The following is a 24,017-nucleotide window of genomic DNA, read 5'->3' on the forward strand; positions in this document are numbered from 1 at the left end:
TTAACCTGTTGTAAAGATGGTCCTTTCTTCCAAACTTCTCTCCCTGAAGATTTAAACAGAGGGAAAGGGAGGAGAAAGAGGAACAGTGAAACAGCAGGTTAACTTGGGTAGATTTGCATTCACCAATTATGTAATTAAGTCAATATTAAAGAAATAAATTTTTAAGTTTCTTTTGAAGTTTACGACCTTACAGTTAAAACAACAATGAAATATCACTTTTGCCTATCTAATCGGCAAAGTATTTTTTTTTTCCTATGACAACATCCCTGTAGATGATATTCAATGCCAGGGAGGGGAGACAGGTGAAAAATACAAAATTTAAAACATCCTAAATTAGAAGGCAACTTTTCGATATATTTTAAAAGCTTAAAAAAATGTGCATAACCTGAAACCTCTTAATTCAATTTCTAGGAAGTTATCCTAAGGGTATAATAAAAATATGCTAAAATATTTATGCATAAGGACAGTCACTAAATGGTTATTTATATTAGTAAAAACTGTGTAAACAACTTAAATGATACCTATAGAAAACTGCTTAATTAAATTAAACTTAGATGGAATTTTATGCATCAATAAAAATCATACTGTAGAAAAAATATTTATTTATGAGGGAAAAGTCTTCGAACTATATTACACAAAAAGTAAGCTACAGCTCACTACAGGTGACCTCAATTTTATGCATACAGAGAAGACTGGAAAGATATTCCTCAAAATGTTAGTAGAGGCTCCTCAGTGGTAGAATGAGTGGTTGATTTTACTTGCTGTGCTTTTCTGTGCTTTCCAATTTCTCTTTAATAAGCATACGAAAATACTTGGCACAAGTATTCAATAAATCTTACTTGAATATTTTAAATACATGTTTAAACAATGATTCTTTCTTTAAAACTTTTTAAGTACAAGAGCTTAAGCACTTCACCCCTCCTTATCAAAAAATATATATTAGCAAAACACTTTATTTGGCTCTTTCTTTTCAGTTCTTAAATTACTCCACAGTAGAGTAGGGTTGACTGGATAAACTGGACAATAAATGTAACACACTCTGCCTCAGAACAAGTGACTATAATGTAAAAACGCAGAGCTGGGGCAGAGAGGGAGATGAACCAATACTGCTTATTGTAAGGAGTGTTTTGCCTCTTACGAACTGTAGCTCTACCACCTAAACCTTTAAAAGCTGCTCTTTATTAACTAGCACTTTTCTAGTGACAGAAAACTGCTGGTACCTTTGCTGGTATTTTCTGATGCAGTCTTCAGTAAGGTTAGAATGTCCAGATTGTCAGCAATTCTTGCATAGTAAGAACTATCATGGCCGAGGGCATCCAGCAAGGTTACATCAGCTCCATTTCTGATTAAGACTTCTACTGCATCTTTGCAACCATACTCGCAACCTAGCATGAGAGCAGTCCTAGAAGGCAAGATGGAAGAATAAAAGACCTTGAGAAGGATCAAAAAAAAAATTTCAGAAATCTCTTTCAGAGGTCCCCTTCTTAAAGAACAGGTATTACTTTAAAAAGCCACGTTGTTATAGACACAGATTTGACTTCACATTTTTATCTTATATTTTAACTCCATTGCATTTATAAAAAACATTTGTTTTGTGTCTTAGTTTGCAGAGCTAGCATTTTACATCTACCTACACACATCTGTTACTTCTACTACCAAATTAACCTCCTTTATTCCAGTCCTTCTATGTACTACAAGTTAATTGCCACAAAGATCTTCCACAACTGATACTGTCACCTTATCTGTGCAAAACCTACAATGATAAACCCAAGCTATTTAAATCACTTTGCAGGCCTTTCCGCGTCCCTCGTGGTGGGCGGCAGGACAGAGTGGCACAGTCCTTTCCGAGGGTTCTCGGCCAAGGGCTTCATCGTGGGCCCTGCTGCCGCCAACCCCACTCCTCGTTGGAGAGAAGATGGAGGGCTGGAACAGCGCCATCTCCGCCGGTATGTGCGGGGCCCTTTTCATTGGGTACTGCATTTACCTTGACCCCAAGAGATGGAGAGATCCTAACTTCAAGAACAGGCTGCGAGAACGAAGAAAGAAACAGAAGCCTGCCAAGGAGAGAACCGGACTTTCCAAGTTACCTAACCTTAAAGATGCTGAAGCCGTTCAGAAATTCTTCCTTGAAGAAATACAGCTTGCAAGAGTTACTAGCTCAAGGTGAATATGAGAAGGGTGTTGACCATCTGACAAATGCAACTGCTGTGTGTGGACGGCCACAGCAGTTACTGCAAGTGTTGCAGCAAACTCTTCCACCACCAGTGTTCCAGATGCTTCTGACTAAGCTCCCAACAATTAGAGAACTGTAAGTGCTCAGAGCTTGGCTGAAGATGATGTGGAATGAGAAACAAATGTCAATATAATAATCTCAATTTAAAAATATTTTAAAAATCTTAACTTGAAAGATAATCAGCTCTGGGGGAGTAAGGGCAAATAAGCTTGTTATGGACTGTCCTACACTCAAATCTACCAAAGTTAATTTTTACTTTGTATAGATCCATTTGTCTGTTTTATTTATTTTCCCAGTGAAAAGTGTATTTTGTTAGAGAGGTTTTCATTTTATAAATACACTATCAGTTACTGAAAAAAATGAAATAAATAAATCACTTTGTGAACTGAACCACATCATGCAAACGTCACCAATGAATCCCTTCTATTCCAAAACAAGAATCAGATTCCTGTTCCTGATTTCTCTCTTTAGAAGAGCCTTTCTTCTCCTACACATCTCCTTCACATTTTCACACTTAATTTTAAAATTTGCCTTCTCAAATAAATCTTCTTTTTTTGTTGTTGTACGCGGGCCTCTCACCGTTGTGGCCTCTCCCGTTGAGAAGCACAGGCTCCAGACGCGCAGGCTCAGCGGCCATGGCTCACGGGCCCAGTCGCTCCGCGGCATGTGGGATCCTCCCGGACCGGGGCACAAACCCGTGTCCCCTGCATCGGCAGGCGGACTCTCAACCACTGCGTCACCAGGGAAGCCCTCAAATAAACCTTCTTTGATTAACCCCATTATCATGGACCACTGGTTTATTCTGCCATGATAGAATCGTCAGCACTTAAACATTTAACAGCATGATTGGCAGATCATAATAATGCAACAATTAAATCATCATGGAAATTTAGAAGTACTCTAGAAATTCTCTATTTTTACTGCTGAGGCAACCAACACTTAATGAAATGAAGTGACTTATCCTATATATGATTCTGTCTTCAACTGTGAATATTGAATTTCATACGGAAACTGATTTTTGCCTTTATTTGATGTCTGTTCTATTCCTCTTTTATACTCCCCGGTAGTTGCTGGAATGCAGTTTTACATAAAACAGGCATTAACAAATTTTTTGTTATAAGGGAAAAAATGTTATAGGTAAGACAGGAAGAAAGAAAAGAAACTTGAATACAGAGTGTCAGAAACAGATTTTAATTTACCTTTAAAACCATTTGATATGTCGTCTAATATAATACACATTGCCCTATCGCATTGGTTTTTTTGTGAAGTTCCAATGAAATAACACAAACATACTTGGAAAAATATAAGAGAAAGCATTGTATACGTGGATCAGCCAGATCACCCCTTTCTGATCCTAAAATTTATTTTTCAATCAAATTTTCTTAAACATGCTTGGAGCCAGATCACAGTATCACAAAAACAAAGTAATATAAAAAAAGCCACTTTCTTAAAAATCACATTAATGATTTAATTGCTTAAGAATTTCCTCCTTTGAGATGCCTGAACAATGAAAACAATCAGAGCTATAAAATCTGACATCCAAAGACTAATTATACTTATCTACTTCCAGTGAACTACAAACAATAGAATACGTGTTTAGAAGAATAAAAGTAACTGAAAAGAAACCAACAATTTTACCAGTAATCATCTATACAATCTCAGAAACTTGTCATAAATTACTGTAATGCTTCAACTGGTGGAAGGGATGTATTTCAGATACTTTGTTGTCAGAAACTCCGTGACTATAAACATCAGAATTATAATATAGCAAGCAGCATGATACACTAGACCCAGAAAAGAGGACAGAGAGAATTACAGATAGAAATTGTTAGTGCACACCAACTAAAATAACATCAAATACAGGTGCAGAAATAAATTAATGAAATCTGTACTGGGGTACAGAAATGAACTCAGTTTCAAAGAAGGAGGTGGCATTGTGCCCAGCAGAAAGGAGAGAAAACACCTTGAGAAAATCTACACTGAAACATGTCAAGCTCCAGGACACGCAAGAACTCCCTTACTCTCAAAAGATTCACTAATGAAGAAGTAGAGACTGTAAATGTCATTTTTTATTCTTCTTCCTTATTTGAGCCCATTTCATTAAAGATTATTTTATAAGCTCAAAATAACTAGGATATAATTACTCTTTTCTTCAGTTCTTTGACCTGAACACAGGCCATAATCACTGCCTGTATTTCGAGTTTACCCTGTCATCATCCCCCATTTCCCTCTCCCTCCTTCTTCAGCCAACTCTGAAGAGTAAGAAGAAGTGAGTGCTAATTCCAAGGAAGGGAGAACCACAGGGGATAGAAAGGCCAAGTCACAGCAGCAGAGCTTCAGGATCACTGTGCATCGAGCTGGTGTCTGGGGAGCCGTGATAAAAGAATTACCTGTTTTGTTTGTCTCTGGAATTAATATCCGCCCCTCTATCTATCAGCAGTTGACATATTGTTGGCCTACACATCTGAGTAGCCAGCACAAGTGGCGTCCGCCCATCCTAAGCAACAAGAAAAATAAGACAGCATTCAGACAACGAGTCTCCCAAAACATGAAAGTCAGAATACATGAGTTGAAATGAGAATAAACATAAACTGACTTACTACATCTCTGGTATTCACTGAGGCCCCGTGGTCGCAGAGCAGCTGTATGCTAGAAGGACAGTCTGCCATAGCTTTGAGGAACAAAGGAAAATGATAAATGGTGAACATCTGTTGGTAACACGTGGTGTTTTGCTAGACCCGTATAAGGCCTAAATTCTTCAATCCCTAAAGTACTAAACTTCACATCCTTCACTCTCAGTTTAGCATTATAAGCATTGATTTTTCTATCTGAAAATGGATTAGACAAGATCATTTTGTAAATTTTGTATAATTTATTAGGACCAAGGAACACTGTCACTCTTGCAGAGGACAAGAATATACTGCTGTGCTAAGGGTAACCACTGATAATGAAAATCACACTTAAACTTTCTATTTACAGTATATTTTAAAGTATGGCTATAACTTACTGAATCCTTGAAGTGTTAGTGCAGTTTTTTTAAAAGAATCACATACTTTTTTCTTTATAGAAGACCCACAGTAAATAAAGTATGATTCATACAGTTCATATTTCCTTTTCAAAACAGAAACTGCAATGTCTGCCCTTGATGCAAAAGCAGGGTCATTTTGCTAAAAATTATATTAGAAAATCACATGATGCCTCTTCTCTGATCAACACTAGAGTTCATATTTGTATCAGGAAAAAAGTGGTCAAATTCATAAAGTACGATTGTGTTTATACTTCCCACGAGTTTTTATAAAAGTTTTATAAGTTGACATTAGTTTATTTGCACAAAAAAGTACTAAGTCAGCGTTCTTTTTTTTTTTTTTGGTGCAATAAAGTAAAACCAAACATACATTAAAAAATCACGTCAATTTTTCATTTCTGATGTCTTTAATCCAGCAAGTCTTTTATATAAAATATATAATCAATCTTAAAAAAAAGATAAATTGAAACTGAATACATTAATTCAGGAATTATAAAATAACAACCATTCAGGCCCAATTAAAAATAAGAAGGAAAAAATGTAAAGCATAAAAAATTCCAGAGTTATACTATACTAAACAAATCAAGTCAGTATTAAAGGTGCGATGATGGAGAATGCCAGCCGTTCATCCTTGTTCCATGGTAATAAAACTGTGTTGCGCACAGGGTGGCTCACCTAGACCACAGTTCCCAGTCTCCTTTGCATGAAGGCATGACCACATGAGTTAGATCATGCCAATGGAGTCTGACATGAGGGACATGTGCTACCTTCTGAGTCTAGGGCTTCTGAGTCTAGGGCTTTAAAAAGTGGTTATACATTCTTCCATAATCTTTCTCCTTCCTGCTAGCAGGATAACAGGTACCTATTATCAGCTTCAGCCTTAAAGATGAGGACACCCCCAGGCAATGGTAGAACTGCAAAATAGAAGAAATCTGGGTCCCTGAATGACTATATGAAGCAGAGGTACAAGCCAATCTGATCATTAGGGCTGTGACATGAAAGAAATAAATTCTCTGTGTGTGTGTGTGTGTGTGTGTGTGTGTGTTTAAAGCAAATGTTATTTTATTTTGTCACAGCAGTATAATCTTATCCCTAACCAAGACAAAAATTGCTATCAGGAGTCAGGTGCTGTTGTAACAGATACCTAAATTATACAGCACTGGTTTAGTGGTTGGGTACTAGGTGGTCAGTAAACATATTTCAGGCTAGAAACCTTGTGATTTTTCTCACACTGTGGCAAAACGTTTGATAGATCTATCATCTGTGCTAATTTACAACGTACACTGTGTGAGTATGGAGCCTTTCTAGGTGAAGCAATAGAAAAGAGCCCAAATTTTAGGGCATATTGGCGGCTGCTTACTGCTTCTAGTAAGAAAGAGATGAGGTCAACAAGAAAGAGATGAGGTCAAGCAAGAATTAGTTATGAACACAGTTGGAAGGGAATAGAGTTTCTAGATATTTGGGACCTCACAGGTATAGAGAAGCCAATTGTTTCTCTATACCAAACAGCAAGATATAAAACTATTGTTGGTCACAACTTTTCTCAAAGACAGCCCAATAAGGAAAAATGAAAAAAAAAAAACAAAAAAAACAGATCCAGTCCTGGAATAAAGATCAGATTGAGGATACTATATTCCCATCCAAGACTATTATTTCAGATGACTTTGAGGTGGCAGTATTAAAATGAACAAATGAACCTATTTACAAAACAGAAGTAGAGTCACGGATGTAGAAAACAAACTTATGGTTACCAGGGGACGGGGTTGGGGGGGATAAATTGGGAGATTGGGATTGACATAACACACTACTATATATAAACTAGATAACTAATAAGGACCTACTGTATAGCACAGGGAACTCTATTCAATACTCTGTAATGGCCTATATGGAAAAAGAATCTAAAACAGGAGTAGGTATGTGTATATGTATAAGTGATTCACTTCATTGTACACCTGAAACTAATACAACATTGTAAATCAACTATATTCCAATAAAATTTTTTAAAAACTCTGTAAATTAACCTAATGTTCTACACAGTACTGAACATTTTATAAATAAATTTTCTAAATTTTGGTTAAAAAAATAAAATAAAATGAGGTAGAGAATCATGAGTCCAGAAATAAAAACAAGAAATAAAGGAGGGTTAAGAACTTTATGTCCAGAAAATAAATGGTTCCTGACATATGAAAGTGGCTGGCAACAAATAGGCCAGAAACCTACCAAGGTTTTGAGGGAATGCACTACCCCAAAATCCAAAAGCCCAGTCAGCTAAAACTAATAACTCTTCCTGTGCTTAAGCTGCCTATATAGAGGGCATACTTTCCAACATCCAATTTACCTGTGATCTTGGAGGATAATGGACAAGAACCTTCCAGAAGGCAGAGCTAGGGCCCACAGAGGACAATAAGGGATTTCTCCTAGGAAACAAAACTGGGGGGCACCTGAAGGAGCTAACCAAGAAATTTACTCCAAGATCTCAGTTGAAAGCCTTTGCAAGTTTTGCTCAGCAGTATCTGAAACCTGCTGTTGAATAGTGACTGCTGTGTATTTCCCAGTTCTCCTGTTTCCAAAAGGGAGTCTTTATTTTACTTATCCTGTTCTTGCTGCATCACTATATTGTGAGGAGCAGATCTCTTTTCTTTGAGTTTACAAACTGTTGGACCATGAAGAGCCATTTCAGAGCCAAAAATACACAAGTGCACATCACCCAGAAATCCCAGACTTTGAGGTGGCTTCAGTGACTGAATTGGTTATGTATCCTCTCCCTTGGGGTGGGGATAATGTTCTATGTGTGGAAAGTAGGGGCTGCAGGAATATCTGGAAGGCCAGAGGGCTGGACTGTGGCAATTGTTACCAAAATTTGTTCTCCCCTTCTTCTACCGTGTGGCAGCTCGGCCATGACTAGTTATCTTGAGATTACATTTCTGGGCCTCCTTTACAGATAAATACAACCAACTGACTTTGGTCTTATTGATGGATTATGAGTAGGGCTATTTACCACTTCCAAATCTGGGCCTCAGACTGTGGGCATGCGCTCCTCCTATTCTCCTTCCCTTTCCTGCCAGCTGGAACGCAGATATGACTACAACCCTGCTGCAATGACATTGCTGAGGAAGATACCAGAGGAAAGTGGAGCAACAAGATGGAAAGAATTCAGTTCATGAATGACCTCAAGCCACCTGCCAACCTATACCACTCCATTTTTTTTTTAATAAGCAACTGATATTGGAGTTCTTTTACTACATCAACTTGGTCTTCATTCTAACTTCATCTGTATACCTACTGAACAAATATTAAAATTTCAATCTGTTAAGTTGTACCAGTTTTAAAAACAGGGATAATAAAATCTATAATATACAATAAATTACACATACTTACTGTACATATTTTGATGAGTTTGGACAAACGCATACACTGTAATACCCTCACCACAATCAAGGTACTAAACATATGGATCACCTCCACAAATTTCCTTGTGTCCTTTTGTGTGTCTGTGTGTTTTTTGGGGTTTGTTTTTGGGGGGTTTTTTTGGTGAGAATACTAAGTACTCTATCCTCTTAATATATTTTAAAGTACACAATACCATATTGTTAATTATGTGCAATACGTTATTACATTATACAATAATTATATACAAGTTTTGTATAATAATTATACCTCAATTAAGCAGTAAAAAAAATAAAAACAACTAGAAAAAGTTGAACATTGAGTAAATGATATTGAAAACATTTTCAAATGCATTAGGTGTAATAATGGTATTACACTTAGGTTCCAAAATAGAATCATTATCTTTCAGAGATAAAAGCTGAATTGTTTATGGATAAAATTATATGATGTCTTGGATTTGATTTAAAATATGCCAAGTAGAGGAGAATAATGGGTGGTGGTATAAATGAATCAAGATTAGCCATATGCTGACAACTGTCTCAGCTGGATGAGGGGTATAAGGTATTTTAATATGATAGTCTAACTTTATGTTTCAAATTTTCATTTTTAATAATTTTTAAAACATGATTATTAACATTTTAAAAACATGATTATTTTTAATTTTTAATAATTATAACATTTTTAATAATTTTTAAAACATGATTATTAATAAGGTTGGATGGATTAAAAAACAACTATGAGAAGGTGGTAGGAGAATAGAAATATCATGTGACATATATTCATACTTCATTAAGCAGCAAAATCATTTTAAAATTTCCATCAAACAATAAATTAGTGCTACAGAAATGAATTATAATTTTTTATGATTTTAAGTTTAATTTATAAATTTGTTTTGATGAACCCATAACTACACAAGCTTGATAAGTATATCACATATGAATCTAGGTCTATGTTTTTATTTATTTTTTAATTAATATTTTTGTTTATGTAAATAGTAACACAAAATTATCATAAAAATAGAAACTCACAGGAGTCATTGTGAGGCTTAAATGACAATGTATGTAAAAATGTTCTGAAAATAATAGCACTCTATACCAAAATTTTAAAAAATGCATTGTGTGAGAGATTAAACTATCACAAAAATACATAAGATTTTTTTAAAAAGGAAGAAAATCAAAAGTATAAAAGTTTGAAGGAAATTTGAAGTATAATACATTTTTAACAGAGACTACTCTAATCCTCTAATCTACCAAGGATATTCCATATACATGAAAGGAAACAGTAGGTTTTGTTTTGTTTTGCTTTTCCTTTGAACACCTAGTTAACTAGGAATTTCAGTCTTAGAGGAGTCTGCCCAGGGGTCAGACTATCTTACATTCCAAAAATCCTTAAATATTTAACTTTTTTCTAATCATTTTCTTTAAGACACCTAAAGAATAATGCAGATAAATTTTGATATACAGTATGATTAATAAAATCTTTGAAATTACTAATATAAATCTCTTCTAAAATACAGCAAATTACAATGGTATGTAATTCAGCACTGACACCTCTAAATCAAAACAAGCACCATCACCATTAATTAAGAAGTTACTACATGCCAGGTACTATTCATGATTCAGTTATAACCACTACTGCAGTAGCATTAGTAACTTCATTTTGCAGATGAGGAAAATGAGGTTCAGACATGTTAATGAGGTAAATATAGTTTTTAAGAAAGAGAAGTCTTCCTCATTCCCATTTCTCCTACCAGTTCCCAAGCAAACACATGGTACTTACAGCTCCTTGAGAGCAGGATTATGGTTTATTCATCTTTGGACTTTCAGTATCTAGCAACCTGGCCTGTAAATATTGGCTGAATGATTCTTTTTAAGCCGTACAATCCAATAAATTTCAAATCTGAATAAATAAAAAATTCATAACATTCTGTTTCTCCATGAATTATACAAATATATTCATGTTAAAACTTTGAAATTAATTTAAATGCCCAGCCATTTTAACAAAGATTTGTTTATGTCCAAGTGAAACCTTTGCTTATTACCTGCATCGTGAAGTGCAGTTCTTCCCTGCAGGTCTACATGTTCAGTGGGACAACTGTACTGTTTTAAAACACAGATATTTAGTAATCTAAGAAAGTTTTATTTCCAAGTTAAATATCGAGACTCAAATGAACAGCTGTTATTTAATCTTAAAAATATTGCATTTATCAAAAACTCTAAAGAGTACTAGACAAGCCATAAATATTTTGACATGCGACAAATATAATAACATTATACTGCAAATTTAACAGTATTCCAGTAAACAGGAAAACATATGGTACATTACAATCGCATGAAATATAGAAACTGTTATTGTTTGGGGTTTTTTTCCAGCAAGAATTAAAACTTGAACAATTGAATCAGAAAAAACAAATGAGTTCTGCTGTGAAACTTAGTGGCAAACATGTTTAAGGAAATGTGTGACTAGACCTTTCAACTGAAAACGTAATTTAGCCCAGTAGTTCACAGAATTTTGTGGTTGCCTGATTATAAGCTTAACTAATGATGTTATTACATAGTCTGAGTTATTGATGTTTATACAGAAATATATAGATCCTATGCTGTATCACTTCATCGCAAGTCATATACCAGATGACAGAAAATTCCAATCTCCAGCTAATGTCAACAGGAAGGTCAAGTCTTTGTTGTTTATTTTTAATACACTGAGTTATGCAATTCACTTCCCTCAGAGTCTTTGCTCTTTATTGTTCACATTCTTTCACAAATGATGGAAAAAGTATTATGTAAGCTAATAGTCAAAGCTAGCCTACTATTTTCTTTGATCTCAAGTTCCAAAAACACATCTGTTATTTGCAGTCAAAATAATAAAGTCAAAGTATTAACCACTTTTACTACCTGTAGAAGTTTTTGTAGACACAGTGCATGCCCATACTTTGCAGCCAGGTGAAGAGCATTCCTCCCTAGAAAAGAAATAATTTTAAATATATGATAAGGGTCATTTTCTTCACATGTGAATTCTCCTTAGAAATGTGCTTCAGTTTTCCAAAATCAGTTGACAGACTACTTCATTTGTAGGCATGCTTTAAGTTTCTAAGATGTCTCACCCAGTTTCATATTTTAATTAGAGATAATGTACACACCAAAACAATGAAGGTGGGAAGAAAAAATAAACATACAAACTCATTACAGAGCAAGAATTTTGTCGTATTCACCACTGTATCTCCAATACCTGGAGCAGTTCCTGAAACAGAGTAAGTAATTAAATATTGCCATAGGAGAGAAGGGAGAGAAAGAGAAAGAAAAAAAAGGAATGGGGATAGGAGGGAGAGAAAGATAACTAGATTTCACGTAACATTTCTCAATAGGCAGTGTGGATACCAAAATGGAGAAAGGTTAAGAGATGTGAGTCAAAGAAAGGGTATTCTCTAAGTAATTTTTATGCTTCAACTAAAATTCAAAGTTTACAGAGAGAGTCTCTCTCTGAAAATCAGACAATTTTTTCAAATATGTGATTAAAATGTGCAAATTTAAAGGAAATGATGAGGGGAGCAGGGAAGAGGTCACCAGATAATCTAGAAGGTTAACTCTGAATACTGAAAAAGGTAATTTGCAGAGAACATTCTACCTCCAAACACTATTTCTCCTAATTGTACTTCTTTACACAAATATCTTTCTTGGATGGTGAAAACTACAAGGGTTTCACCAGACTATTCCAGCTTCCAATCTTTAACGCTCTTAATTTCCCTCTAACTTCACAAACTTCTCCAAACGTAATTGTACTTCACAAGTAGACCTTTCTGCTAGAAAAGTAATGTGTGTTCTGTTCATCCTGGATGAAGGAATAAATTGACTTTCAACTCTCATTCAGTTTTATATGCATGTATAGATAGGTGAATACGTTTTGCTGGGTCTGATCATTTCTGTGTAGCTAACAGGTTCTAGAGCAAAAGGCAGTGAGTCCAGACCTTTGAACAGGTAACATATTCAACCACTCCTAAACATCCTCTACAAATAAGTCAGATGTAACAATTTCAAATTTCAATTTGCTACTGGTCATGGACAAACTTTCTAGAAACATTTCACATCCTGAAAAGTGACTAGAATAACTGGTGCTTACATGAGAAGTAAGAGAGAGCATGGAGTGGATAGTGAGGATAGACACAGTGGCAACAGTCCCTGGTGTTTACCAAAACGCCACAGAAACTTGGTCACATTAAAATGTCAGGTCAGGGCTAAGGAAATACCAAATCCAGCCACTTGAGATAGGACAGCAAAAAATCATGGAAATATCACATCTAAAGCATATCACCCTGAATTATATCAAAGGCGCGTACCTGGCAAGACCTGGGTCACAAATACCTCAAAACCACACTAACTTGAAATCTGGTTATTTTCAATCTACTTTTATATTGCTAGCAAATAAAGGAGTTAAGATAAAATACATAAAGATTGTTTAATCAAATTTTTATCAAATATCCACATCTGGATTATAACAGACAATATAACAGCAAATGAGACAAGGTCCTTGTTCTCAGGAAAGGACAACTCTAAAGACAAACATAATTAAACCCATCAATAAATACATGACTAAACAACAGCAAAAACAAAAGACAAAATGGGTAAAGCAAGGTATGCCAGAATGCAGTATATGAAAAGACGTCGTCTGCTGAGCTTGGGAAAGCATTTGAGCTTCATCTGCACTGAAGGAGGGAGGGCAAAAGTCACTTAGATTGGCCACTAGGCCGAAATGTCCAGAGCAGAATGAACACAGACAAAAACAAGAAAGACACGTGTTTGAATTGGAATCAGCACAATAAATAAAGTCTTATGAATTCTGAAATGGTATGGTTAATCCAAAATTTCTAAAAACAAATATTCTTCTGCATCAGTGGAAAACATATATATAAGTAATAACAGCTTTTTGTTCATTCAAAGGTGGCAAATAAATTGAGTTTCATCTTCAATTAAGGTAACTTTAGGTAAAGCTTTTCCTCACTAACTCATTTGTGATCTCTCTCTCTCTCCCCGCTTGCCTTCCATTTCCAAACACAATGTTGGTTAACAGTAATGTATTTATTTGTCCATACATGGAGTCATAGGATAAAAATTAAAGTTGTTAAGGACATTCTCTGCTCTATGTCAGCTCCCGTATTTAACTGAATAACAAAGTAGAAGTGCAGAGAAATAAGCTGCCACAGGTCTCAGAGAACTGAGAATGATTGTCCAGATGACAGAAAACTAAAACACTGAAGAAAAGCAATAGCTTTATTCAAATACTTAAAATCTATCTTGTGATGTGCAGACAAACTTATGCTGTAATATTTTAAAAGACAGACATAGGTATGACTAAGTTTAAGCAGAAGGCCTGGTAAGAGACAGACTTAAACTGTCTATTAGAAATAATTTTTATAAACATAGCTAGCTAAACACAGACCAGGTCTCCTCATGAGGCATAATGGTTAAAAACACAAACTCTGACTGCGACTCATCCACTGAAAGATCCCGGGTGAGTCGCTTAACAGTGCAGTGCCTTGCAGTCTCATTGGCTTGATGTGAGGATAAAATGAGTTAGTACGTGTAAAGCACTTAGCAGAGTAGCTAAGTCTATGTTAAATAAGTGTCACCTCTTCTTGTTATGATCACTACTGGTGATGTTGTTATTATGAGACAGTTAGTTCCTCAACACAAGAAATGTCCAACCAAAAACCAAATGACCTCAGGACAGTGAGAATTCATATACTGAATAGTATATGAGTATAAACTAAATGGCCCCTAAAGGTTCTTCAGAGTCTGAGATTTTAGAATCCTGTAGCACTACCAAGACCAGCCCTAGACCTCAGGTCTCCAGCTGCTCATCCATTCGGTCATCCTTTCTGCTACATGCCCAGTACTTGCCCTCTCCCCCAGAGCAATACCTCAGTTAATTAGAAACAGAAAGTTAAGGACTTCTCTTTGTAAATCACACTTAGCTCTGATTTAGAGCACTGGCAGTGGACAATGCTTGTCTTCTCTGTTTGTAACTGACTATGGAGGCAAACGTACCTGCGGTGTCACTGGTTGTAATATCAATTCCATGTATGAGGATGGCATTCAAACACTCAAGATTCCCCTTTGAGGCTACAACATGAAAGCTAAACAAAAAGAAAATACTTGTTATGCCATGGAAACTACTCAAGGTCAACTTAAATGTTACATAAATGTCACCTTATATTCAATACTCACATACATACACACACGTGTGAACATGCATTTTAAAGGCTACATTAGAACACCAATATATTTAATCCAAGAAAAAAGAAACCTATCTCATATTACTGAAAAACTCATTTTAATCCAAATTTACATTATTACCTCTACAGTTTATCATTTCAATAACAAAGGCACTGGTGTTTAGACCTTAATAAATGCACTGAAAAGTTTCTATCAGATTATTTTACTTAGTTTCAAATATACTGAAACCGCCAAAACAAATGAAGTTACAACGGAATGCTAAGGCCAAAGACAGATCAAAACACTTATCCATCTCTTTAGAATTATCATATTAAACCTGGCACAGAAAAGTCTTCAAAGCAAGCTAAGCTACACTTGAAAGCCACAAAAGATCTGGCATCACCTTCTTCCTGAAGTACTACCACATTATTCTTCCTTTTACTCAGAGACCTGTATGACTGGTTCAAATTTCACACAAACAGAGTTGAACACGAAATAACTTTAAGCCATCAAGTACTCAAGATACATGATAAAATATCCCATTGTTTCTTTGATCATCTAATACTTTCTTAATCAATAAACATTTACAGAAATATTTTGTGTGCATTAAGAACTGACATTGTAAGTAAATACTGTAGGACTTGTTGGCAAAGGACATTGAACTCAGGTCCTAAACGAGTACCGTACCCATCGTGAAGTTGCCAGGAGGTAAAGGCTCAGCAAGGTGCCTGGATACAGACACACTTGGCAGCACACTCCCTGCCGGGGTCTTCCCTAACCATACCATTTGAAAATTTTACATTTCCCCATCCGCTGCAACCTTAGTACTCCTAGCTTCCCCATCCTGGCCTTCATTATTCTAAATAGAATTACACATTTTCTAATACTATATATAAATTCAAGGTTTATTTTCTTTATGGTCTATTAATCTTTTCCTACTCAACTAACTAGATGAAAGCGGGAATTCTTGTCTGTTCTGTTTCCTATTATATTCCCAGAACCAATGAAAGTACCAGACAGATGATGCACCCTCAAATATCTGAATAACTGAATGCTTAGAGACAAAATCTGGAGATAGCTAGCAAATTCATTTCCAGATATTACAACACTAGTTATGCCTCTATTAGTATTATAAGGGATATAAATGCAAACTAGAGACTGAGCACTACTAAGTAAAGTAAACCAGGTTTGTGTAAAGTTTGAATTAGAGAGAAAGAGATGTTTCTGATAAAAGGAATATAGTGTTCTTAAAAGTCTGATAAGTTCTCCTTAAATTGCTATGAGGCTGAGGGTATCAATCTCTTTGCAACACTGAAGTGGGGAATTATACTATGCAATGCACCATGAGAACCTTTTGAGGAATGGTAATTTCCATCAAGCAAAGGTTTTTAGTCTTCCAACAATCTTGGGGATCTCATTTATTGTCTGCTTGTTTTCATTTCTTAGCTCACAAAATCTGAAAGACTTCTTTCTTCAAAATAACTCAACATTATACTGATGATGCACTTAAAAGGGCAGAAATCACAGCAAATCTACAATGCATTATTAATACTGTTGTGCTATAAATAATAGATGTGCTTCAGAAAGAAGATATATCAATCATTAAATTGTATGCAGAGTTGCAAAGGAAATTTGGAAAACTGCTTTATAGAAATACTCTTTTTCAATTAAAAAAATCAACTTTAAGTTTTCGTTTTTTAAACAAGACAAGTACTTTTACTTCTATAATAGGAGATCCAGGTAATATGGACAGTCCCCACCTCTGAGGACAACTAGAAGAGCTTCATAAAAAATAATGCATCTGCTTGAAGGTGTCAGTAGGCTAACAAGACAGTGAAAAATTACTAGGCCAGTATGCAGGGAAGGACAGAGGCCCAGAGAGGTGAGCTTGGTATTTGGGGCTACTTTTTGTCTAGGAGCATTTGCTGATTCCAGAGAAAACAGCTGGGAGGCTGAACAGTACTTTTGACAGCCTGAGAGGATGGGGAGACAGGAATTGGAATCCATGGCTCTCCAAGTGGCAGTGAAGCTTCTTGGTGAACCTGCCCCATTTTGCCTGGGCAAAGGGCTACACCCTAGGAAAGAGGCAAACAGGAAGAAAACAGATCCTTGCAGTGACTATGGCTAGGCCTCAAATATTTCATTTTTGAAATTGGATAGAGGTCAAGAAGGACATGTTACTTTTGTCTTAAATTTCAAAAACTGAAAACCAAAAAAATCATTCAAAATAACATTATTTTTATAATTACAGAAAATATATTTGTAATATGTCTTATACTTGACTAAATATAAAATGCTTTAATTAAGAAAGAATACAGTTTGTGTGTGAGTAACAAAAGGAAAATATTTTATCCTATGAATCCCAGAAAGAATTCTACTTCCTACAGTGAAAACCTCAGAAACTAATACTACTCAAATATTTCACAAACTAAAGTTCATTGTTAATCAAATTACACCAGATTTTCATAATTCTGACCATTAATACAAATAATTTCCCTCAAAGTTGAACCTTAGATCAAAAAAACCTGAACAAAAACTCAAGTAATCATTCTTTCAAAACATTCAAAGCATGGATGGACAGAACTGAAGAAATTAGGTTTCACTGAAGATTTTCATCCCAAAGAAGATCCTTTTATCTTTTAACATCTTGGCATTTTGGAAAAAAAAAATGAAAAACAGTCAGTTTTAGATATTAAATTTTCACTATTTATACTGTGAGCCCTATAAATGGTTTAAAATTAGCAAAAATAGCAGCAGAACTCAAAATAACCAGTTTCTGTAGCTATCAAATTGCCTACTTGATAAAACTGAAACAGTATAAAAAAATTGGAACTTCTCAAACTTTATTGCTCTTATGAACAACTTAAAGTCATGCTTTGCTATTTTCACTATACTTAAATATCTAAGCATTCTAAGGTAGTGACCTACATCAAACATTAACTATCCACTTCTTAATAGTCATTTCTATATTTAGTATCTGGTTTCCAGTTATAATAGTCTAAAAAAAAACTTACGCAAGTATAAGGCGGAGAGGAATTTTAGGAAACGAGACTTTTCACCTCTAATTTTGGAAGGTTTCCCAGATAAGGTTTTAACTGCTATATTTATAGAGGGTAGTAACAGAAGCTAGATCTACCCTTTAACCCAACTGCTCCCCATCCTCAACAGGAAGAGAAATGATAAAGACTGGGGAGAGGTGAGAGAAAAGATGCCTGGTTCATAAGCATGTAAAGTCCTCAGTAACAAAAGCAAAAGGGTAGGATCACTACCTGTATCTCCCTAAGTCACACTAGTCATTCTGCCTCCCTACTGCCTGAAACATTCTCATTTAAATTAATTACCCAAATATAAAAATGGATTGGGGGTTAAGAGGAAAAGGCAGTGTAATTTACAGAACTCTTCCAAGACAGAAAACTGGGGTTTACATCACAGACCTGTGACTTTTTTTTTTTTTTTTTTTTTTGGCTGCATTGGGTCTTCCTTGCTGCGTGTGGGCTTTCTGTAGTTGTGGCGAACGGGCTTTTCATTGCAGTGGCTTCTCTTGTTGTGGAGCACGGGCTCTAGGTGCGCAGGCTTCAGTAGTTATAGCACGCAGGCTCAGTAGCTGTGGCTCGCGGGCTCTAGAGTGCAGGCTCAGTAGTTGTGGCTCACAGGCTTAGCTGCTCTGCGGCATGTGGGATCTTCCCGGACCAGGGCTCGAACCCGTGTCCCCTGCCTTGGCAGGTGGATTCTTAACTACTGCGCCATGAGGGAAGCCCAGACCTGTGACTTTTAATGAGACTAGACCAAGTTATTTAACCTCTGTAAACTTTTTCCTACTTTTTTCAAAGGGCCACTGCGAGGATCAAATATGATAAGGAGTATAAAAAAGCTTATAAACAAAATTGCACCGAATAAAAATGCACCAAATAACCCAAGCTATGGTTTGCCACAGCGTCCAAACAATTAGACCACTGGGTAGTATTTTAGTATTCTTTCTCTCACTTGAAAATCTTTCATATTGAGAACAATTATTAGTCCAAATTGTTTGAAAGTGATGTTGAAAGATTTTATAGTGTGGGTTTTGATAAAGGTTTTTTTAATTAAATGTTGATAACCATAATTCACAAATTTCATTTGTATCCCAAGGGTCTACCCAAATTTCCTTTAGGGAATTATCGTAATACTCACGCAGATCTGCCTTCCACATCTAGTTTGCCTGGATTGACCCCCTTTTTAGCAAGGATTGAGGACACTTTTTCTACATCTCCCCTTTCTGCTGCTTTCATCAATCGGTCATCATATTTGTTCCAATCTGCTACTTGCTACAAAAAAGAAAAAAAGAATGTAAACATGGCATACTATATATATTAGTAAGACTTTCGAAAGAAGGGGAGAAAAAAAAAGAGAAGGGAAAGCAGTAATGTATAATACATCACTCAGTTACCAGCTGCACCCCAAATTTCCTTGTCCCTGCTGTTCCAACGTCACAAAAAGAACCTTTCCAAAACACCTGATGTACAAGAAATATTTTAATTATACTTTTGAGAAAAAGGATGTCTCTCATGTTTTCTGCCCTGTTTTCTTTGCCATCAGAGCAGAGAAAGATTGAACACCTACCCTGTTCCAGGCATGAATGACTCGAACGACCCTAGTAAACTAGAATTATCATCCTCACTTAACAGATGAGAAAAATCAAGACTCCAGGGACATTAAACGACTCAAGCAGCCAAGCTCAATCGAGATTTCTCATGACTTCAAAAATCAGTGTGCTCTTTTTTTTCCTATTCTGTAACTCATGCTTTCAGATTTGGCTCTGATTATCTCCCAAGACCCTTAGACACAGTGGAATTCTGCACACCTTTTAAGAACCCCACCACCACTACTCACTTAAAAGGCACTGTTTGAAATATAATTATGGAGACAAATTACACACACGTACACTCAAGAGAAAAAGCAATCCATTATGCTTATACGTTAGGATAAAAAGAAACTTCTACAAAGAATAAAATGAAAAAAAAAGACTCTAAAGTACTAACTACTTAAAAATCCTAAAATTATAGGATCACAGATGACTTTCATTTTCTTCCTTCTTTACATTCAACATATATTGCTTTTGTTAAAAAAGATTTTTTATTTCAACAAAAACAGTGCATGTGTATTTAAAAGGAAGCTCAAAGGCAATTTTTTTTATAGGAGAATGTATCACATGATGTATATTTTAATTATATCAAGGTTATCTTTAGCTTTGATTGGATAAAATATATTCAAGACATTCTGAAGCCAATAACTTCAACCTTTTCTTAGTAAGTAGAAATGTAGAACCCAGCACTAAAATATACATTATTTAAACAAGTAAGGTTTTAGCCTTTTAAAATTCTATACAGTAAACTTATTGCTAAATTCTTTGCTAAGTCCAGCATCATTTCTAGAACAAAAAAAGATGTACATATTTTTCACTTAACTTACAAAGCAATTCCTATATCCACAAACACCATAACAAATTTCTGGGTGGGGGTGGGGAATGAATCACTTAAATGAAGCATATCCTCTAAATGCTGGATCAGTATGATTATTTTATATCTACTATCCCCTCTAAACCAGAAAAAAAGAAAGCAACCAATTTTCTAGCTAAATAAGCAATGCATTCATTAAATACTTGAAGTGAAAAATATAAAAACTGAATATGAAAAAAGATAAATACATTAAAATTTTAACCCACCCCTGAAATCTGATTCAAGTACCTACACAGACTTCAGAATTGTTGTCGCTAGTCAAATTTGGAGATGAACCCACTTCTTTCTAACCTGAAAAGTTCAAACTACCAACTATGAGTAGTGGCTAAGCCCTACTCACTGGCTCAAAGTCTAAACTACATTTTAGGCATCCCCTTTCTTTAACTTTAAAACAAAACAATCAGTTTACTGACTCTAAATTGGGGAGTGGTAGTAGATGTAGGCTTTGTGTTTTCAAATGCCTAAGGGATTAAGTCACGTTTAGCGCACAAACGCTTGCTGTAAATTGATTAGTTTATCCTTTTAGTTAGAACAACTCAACTTTATTTCCAGGTAAAGTCCTGGTGGAGAAAGGAGCTATCTAAAACACTAAAACAATTGTAAAATCCAAAAGTAAGGCTCTTTAAAAGATAATTAAATAAGATTAAAGTCTCATATTATCCTGTGATTCTCAATTCTACTCCACTAAGCATTGTTTTCCATTTTGGTCCACTGTCAGTTAACAGAAATACTGCTCAATTATTAAGATTCTATTATATGCTTTTTAAACACAGAAAAAGAAACAAGAACTTTTGTTTTCGATCACTACCCCCAATCTGCTAATCAAATAAAGCAGAGAGAATATAATAGACAAAGAAACCAAAATTAATAAAACAGTACATTTTAAAAGAATACAGTTCAAAAAGCCTAGCCAAGACTCTTGTTACACTGGACTACAGGGATACCTACTCTGTTCTTAGGAGCACAAGAAAACCAACAGTTCATCATAGACAGGATTTAGTTTCTTGTTGCTAACAGCAAACTACTTCGCATTAAGTTACAAATCTCTGTAGCTCACAAAGCAAGCCCTCAGAGAAACGCCTAACAAGTGACTCGGTCCTTCCCGTTACAACTCTTCCTGTTCTGCAGTCTTCATGCTGGGCTACACTTAGCTTGGATCTCTAACGGTATTTTCCTCGTCTTCAGAATCCTTCTCCGCCTTCATAACGCTTGAAAATTATCTTCCTTGCTGTGCAGCACTTGAGTAAGAGCAGCGCCCAAATCAGGTACTGTAACTCCTCCTATTTGTTATTCTTTAGAAGCTGTCTTTCAAAGCTGTCCCTTTTCAGGGACTCCACTGGAAAACTTCAACTCTGCATCCTGCCGCCTCAACACTGCAACACAGACCAGCATCTGTGCACGATAAAGCTGTCCACATCCGAATCATCCCGTAAGCAGTGTGTAGGCTGTCTCCCATTGGTCAGGATCTATTTTAGATTCCATAGGCCTTGACAGCTGAGTGATAGATAGAGAAGAGCAGCTAAGAATATACTGTAAATTCATGCTTCTCCTCTGAGTAATAAACTTGAGGTCTGCTAGGGAAAAATGACTCAAACACATTGTAAAACATGCTTATTATATCAAAGCAACTTGCGTGACATCACGACAAAATTGTTAAGAGACAACTTTGGTTATTCCACAAAACAATATTTAAAACCAGTTTCAGTCTTAGGATCCTCTATCATGAAGTTATAATGACTTGATAAACAGAATATAAAATTCTATTTTAAGCAAATGTGTCACACTTTAATTTAAGGAAACACACACACACAGAAACATTTTCAGATTTTCTCCATTTTCCTTGTACCCCTATCAGTCTCGTTCAGCATACAACCAGGTTTCAGCTTACAACTGCTGCCAGTCTGTCTCCTAACATGTCAAATGAGAAGAGCCAGAGGCACTGCCAAGACATTAAATAGTCTGCATTATGATGAATACTTTTCAACAAATTTTAAATTTAACTCAGTACTCTTAATTTCCAAGTTTAGCACCCTGCCTAATATAACAAGTAAATATTTTATAAGTGGAATCAAATTATCTAGATTCAGGGATTTTAACAAAGAAATAAAACGATTAAATACTAGAGGAGACAAATGCATAAATCACTGAGCAAGACTGTAAATAAAACTCCATTTGGGGACAAAGCAAACAACCTCTCCACATTCTCCATGATGCTTAACATGCTTGTACCACAACATTCCTTACATTATCAAGGATGGTGACAAATGTCTACAAGCTCCAGGGTGTTCTGTACCTTCTAGTTCCCACAGTAGCACGAGAGTACTTTACACTTCCTCCAAAAAGGCAGATTTGGGAAATCATTTCATGGGAATGCTAAACATCCCAACACAACTGTTTATAGGAAGGAGGTAACTCTATACTATAGATCATGCTGCCAGTTAAAAGTTCTGTTACGAATTTCATCAAGAAATCCATTTCCTACTATTTAAATTTAAAATATTAGGTACATATTCTAATTATAAAATATATAAGATCATATACCATAATGTTTTATTTTTGAAACAATGATTTTTTTTTCCCCCAAATCACATTAGACATCACAATGGATTCTGGCTGGACCCAGTGACTCCACCCACTCCATTTCACCGGTCTTCAGAGGAAATCTGGGTGGGATAGAACTCAGGCCCTGTCCTTTGGTTAACAAAGCAAGCACATTCTTTCTATATATAGGACAGCAAAGGCAAAGGAAATAAAAAGACAGGGGGAGATCTGTAATGTATAATAAAAGCCATATATGGAGCTGTCTGTGCTAAGGCTCAGGAGATGGGATTTATGTGCCCTCCTATTCTGCGGATATCCAGAACCTCCCCAGCCTCTGTGACTTACTCTCTTGTCCCTACTCTCGCTCCTGCCTTCCCAGGTATTTCCCAAGAGCTCTAAGCAAATTCCCACCTCTGCTGTCCCCTGTGTCTGTAAGGTTCTTCCCTCACCTTCATTCTGGTTCTTCTTAAATATCACTGCGTTAGAGGGCTTCTCCAACCTCTGTATCTAAACAGTACCAGCCCCATTCTACCCTTGCCACTCTTTATCTTTCTGCCCTGTTTCACTTATCTTCATAATAGTTATCAGTATCTGCCCTTATATCATATGTTTACCTGCTTATCAGCTTAATGCCTGTTTCTGGTATTTACTTCAAAAGAAATCAGAATAATCAGGGGGACAGATTGAATTCAACAGCACATTAAAAGGATTATACACCATGACTAAGTGGGATTTATTCTTGGAATGCAAGGACAGTGCATCACATGAAAATTGATCAACGTAATACACCACATTAACTGACTTAAGGACAAAAGTCCATGTAATGGACTTAAGGACAAAAGTCCAACTAATGTAGAAATATCATTAAATAAGATTTAAAATCTTTCATGATAAAAACACTCAAAAAACTGGAAATAGAAGGAAATTACCTCAACATAATATGGTAATATATGGGGGCTTCCTTGGCAGCACAGTGGTTGAGAATCTGTCTGCTAATGCAGGGGACACAGGTTCGAGCCTTGGTCTGGGAGGATCCCACATGCCACGAAGCAACTAGGCCCGTGAGCCACAACTACTGAGCCTGCGTGTCTGGAGCCTGTGCTCTGCAACAAGAGAGGCCGCGATAG

At 35.9% G+C, this 24,017-nt stretch overlaps 1 protein-coding gene and 1 pseudogene across 3 annotated transcripts in view; one reads left to right on the forward strand and one right to left on the reverse strand.

Annotated features, from left to right (window-relative positions):
* The window catches only part of UACA (uveal autoantigen with coiled-coil domains and ankyrin repeats), an 86,656-nt gene that overhangs the window by 22,969 nt on the left and 39,670 nt on the right, over positions 1 to 24,017 (reverse strand). For 2 of the 3 annotated variants that reach the window (XM_067752046.1, XM_067752034.1), the window contains exons 2-9: positions 19,025 to 19,158; positions 14,687 to 14,775; positions 11,540 to 11,604; positions 10,687 to 10,744; positions 4,834 to 4,904; positions 4,624 to 4,730; positions 1,221 to 1,402; positions 6 to 43 (exon numbers count right to left, since the gene is read on the reverse strand). In XM_067752046.1, the coding sequence (XP_067608147.1) occupies positions 6 to 43; positions 1,221 to 1,402; positions 4,624 to 4,730; positions 4,834 to 4,904; positions 10,687 to 10,744; positions 11,540 to 11,604; positions 14,687 to 14,775; positions 19,025 to 19,158 (744 nt within the window). Of the gene's footprint in view, positions 1 to 5; positions 44 to 1,220; positions 1,403 to 4,623; positions 4,731 to 4,833; positions 4,905 to 10,686; positions 10,745 to 11,539; positions 11,605 to 14,686; positions 14,776 to 19,024; positions 19,159 to 21,297; positions 21,799 to 24,017 lie in introns of those variants that run through there. The other variant, XM_067752040.1, reaches the window with a different exon arrangement.
* Positions 1,916 to 2,545, forward strand: LOC137231599 (mitochondrial import receptor subunit TOM20 homolog; annotated as a pseudogene).

This window comes from Pseudorca crassidens, chromosome 1 (genome assembly GCF_039906515.1).
Source record: "Pseudorca crassidens isolate mPseCra1 chromosome 1, mPseCra1.hap1, whole genome shotgun sequence".
Lineage (NCBI taxonomy): Eukaryota > Metazoa > Chordata > Mammalia > Artiodactyla > Delphinidae > Pseudorca > Pseudorca crassidens.